This window comes from Sorex fumeus, unplaced genomic scaffold (genome assembly GCF_029834395.1).
Source record: "Sorex fumeus unplaced genomic scaffold, SorFum_2.1 ptg000061l, whole genome shotgun sequence".
NCBI classification, from domain to species: domain Eukaryota; kingdom Metazoa; phylum Chordata; class Mammalia; order Eulipotyphla; family Soricidae; genus Sorex; species Sorex fumeus.
Window position 1 is genome coordinate 56,677,451 of NW_026606118.1, and position 3,038 is coordinate 56,680,488.

At 59.1% G+C, this 3,038-nt stretch overlaps 1 protein-coding gene across 1 annotated transcript; it reads right to left on the reverse strand.

Moving 5' to 3' along the window:
• Positions 1-2,357: 2,357 nt before the first annotated feature.
• MYMX (myomixer, myoblast fusion factor) lies at positions 2,358-2,629 on the reverse strand. The gene has a single exon (XM_056126395.1). The coding sequence runs from the start codon at positions 2,619-2,621 to the stop codon at positions 2,358-2,360; it is 264 nt and encodes an 87-aa protein (XP_055982370.1). The 5' UTR covers positions 2,622-2,629.
• Positions 2,630-3,038: the final 409 nt, after the last annotated feature.

Consider the following 3,038-nt stretch of genomic DNA (forward strand, 5'->3'; position numbering starts at 1 on the left):
GGTCCGAGCAGCCCCCCCGCCCCAAGAGGCGCCGTCCCCCGCGAGCACCCCCCCAGGCCGCCTTCCGGAGAGCCGCGGCGAGCACAGGCGCCTTGGAGGGTGGCGCTGAGCGGCGGGGCTGGGGCTGGGGGCTCACGGCCCTGGCCTCGATCCTCCCCACCAGGGCAGCTGGTGTGGGGTCCAAAGGGGGCTCCCGAAAGGCTTTTATGTTCCCCATAAAGCCACCCCCACCCCTCGCCCTACACCCGGAGCCTCCTGCCGGCCGTGAAGGGCGCAGGGCCGTTGCACAGGAAGAGAAAGCAAATGATCCCCAGGCTAAGCAAACAGACAGCTGGTGTTTGCATGCGTGTGCGTGCAAGCGTGTGTGTGTGTGTGTGTGTGTGTGTGTGTGTGTGTGTGTGTTCGTGCGTGTGTTGGGGGCCATATTCTGGGGTTCTCACGAGCTACTCCCAGACCCCCACCCTGCTTGCACGTGTGTGCGTGCATGCGCGTGTGTGTGTGTGTGTTGGGGACCATATTCGGGGGTTCTCACGAGCTACTTTCAGCCTCTCCCAGCTCTGCCGGCTCTGGCTCGCCTGGGGGCGGGGATACCCCGGGGAGCTCTCTCCAGGAATCAGCGCAGGGCCCCTGCATGCAAAGCTTGTTTGTGCTCAGCGCACAGAGCTCTCTCTCCTGACCCAAACTGACACCTCTTAGCAGACTCTGCAGGCGCTGGCTGCCAGCTGGAAGAGGGTGTCACCACCCACTCCCCTCATCCAGGTCTCTTCTTCGCTTCCCTGGGGTTCTCCACACAGGGCTCCTCCTACCCCAGCGCCCGCTGAGTCTCCCCCCTGGCGGCAGGACCAGTGCCTGTTTTTTTTTCCTTTTTGGGTAACACCCGGAGATGCACAGGGTTTCCTCCTGGCTCTGCAGCCAGGAATCATCCCTGGCGGTGCTCAGGGGACCCTATGGGATGCTGGGAATCGAACCTGGGTTGGCCACGTGCAAGGCAAATGCATTACCCGCTGTGCTATCGCTCCAGCCCCAGGACCAGAGCCTGTTTGCTTCTTGAGTTTGTTCAGATCTGTGACTTAGGGATCACAGAGTGACATTCTCACTGAGGTTGAACCAGAGAAAGTACCAGGAGTGACATTAAGCATCAACAGGGAGCAAAAGGAAGCCTAGAGCTCCTGATTCTCCCCGCCCCCCCATCACACAGAATTTCTTCCTTCCTATCTTTTCCTTCTGGGGTGGAGGGCTGGCATTTGGGCCACACCCTGTGATATTCAGGGGTTACTCCTGGCTCTGTGCTCAGGAATGACTCCTGGTCGTGCTCAGGGGACCATATAGGGTGCCAGGGATCGAACCCAGGTCAGCCACATGCAAGGCAAACTCCCTACTTTCTGTACTATTGCTCTAGCCTCCCTCCCTCCCTCTTTCCTTCCTTCCTTCCTTGCTTCCTTCCTTCCCTCTCTCTCTCTCTCTCTCTCTTTTTTTTTTTTGGTTTGTTTTTGGGCCAGACCCAGTGGTGCTCAAGTTACTCCTGGTTCTGCACTCAGGGATCACTCCTGATGGGCTCTGGCACCTTATGTGGTAACCTGGGATCCATCCCAGGTGAGCCAAGTGCAAGGCAAGCACCCTGGACTATGGGTCCAGCCCCCTTTTTTTATTTTTTAATCTTAAACACCTTGATTTACAATACAACTGATGAGAGGGTTCGTGCATGCAATATTCCAACAATGCATCCTCCACTAGACCCACTGACCTCCCCCCCTCAACCAGCCCTCCCTCCCCCCTCCCTTCCTGTTAGTTTGGGGGATTGTTTTGGAGAAGAAGCAGGGTTGGGCCATATTAGATGGTGCTCAAGAGTTGATCACATGCAAGGCAGGTACCTTAACCCCTGTACTATCCCTTCCCCAACACACACACACACACACACACACACACACACACACACACAACTAGAAGGCTCGCTGGGGCACCAAAACCAAACGAAAACAAGAGAAAACTCTCTCCCCCACAGGCTAAATTGTCCACTGTCATTGTGGCTGGGTTAGACATTGTCCCCAAAGCATCTCAAGTCCCCATTTGCTTGGAGAGGAGAGGGGCCAGGGAGGAAGATTCTCCTCTCCAGGGCTGGTCTGGAGGGGATAGGCAGAGTTCTTGGGAGGAAGAAGAGAAGATGGCTCTTCCGCAGGACACAGGGCTCCGTGGCAACCCATCCCGCTGGGAGAGGGAAGATGAGTCCCGGCGAGGCTCTTCCTTCTCACGATCACTCCCAGCGTGTTGGGCAGGCTGCAGTCAGAGACGTTGCCAGAAGGGTCTGACTCCGAAGGAAAGCGTTCCCATGGCTACCGCAGCTTCCGGGGCTGGGGGGTTCACTTGGGGGGTGCTAGCCTGTCTTTTCTCTCCGGGCGGGCTCCCCCAGAGGCCTCAGCGGTGGCAGCAGCACCCGGCGGGTGTCTCTGGCTGAGAATGAACAACAGGCAGCCCAGCAAGGCCTCCCGCAGGCTCTGGGAGCGCAGGCGGCTGGCCAGGCCGCGCAGCAGGGGCAGGAGGTGCTGGCGGGCCAGGCGGGCTGCTGGCAGCAGCAGGCGGGACAGGAGCATCCGTAGCAGCAGCGGGAGCAGCGGGGCTGGCATGGCGGGGACCCTCGGCTCAGCTCTTCCGTGTCCTCCCTGGCCAAAACCTGGGGGGAGGGGGGCCCTGGGGCGGGCAGGAGAGTCTCAGTACAGTAGAGACAAAGAGATAAAGCAAGTGGACCCTCGGCTAGGGCCTAAGGCTTTTTTTTTCTTTTTTGGGTCCCACCCGGTGATGCACAGGGGTTCCTCCTGGCTCTGTGCTCAGGAATTATCCCTGGCGGTGCTCAGGGTACCATATGGGATGCTGAGAATCGAACCTGGGTCGGCCAAGTGCAAGGCAAATGCCCTTCCTGCTGTACTATCGCTCCAGCCCCTGGGGCCTAAGGATTGTCCCCCCCACCCCCACCCCCCGCCTCCTGACTTTCCCTGGACACTTTCTTCGTCTGGTCAAAGCCCTCCACACCTCTTGGCTCCTGC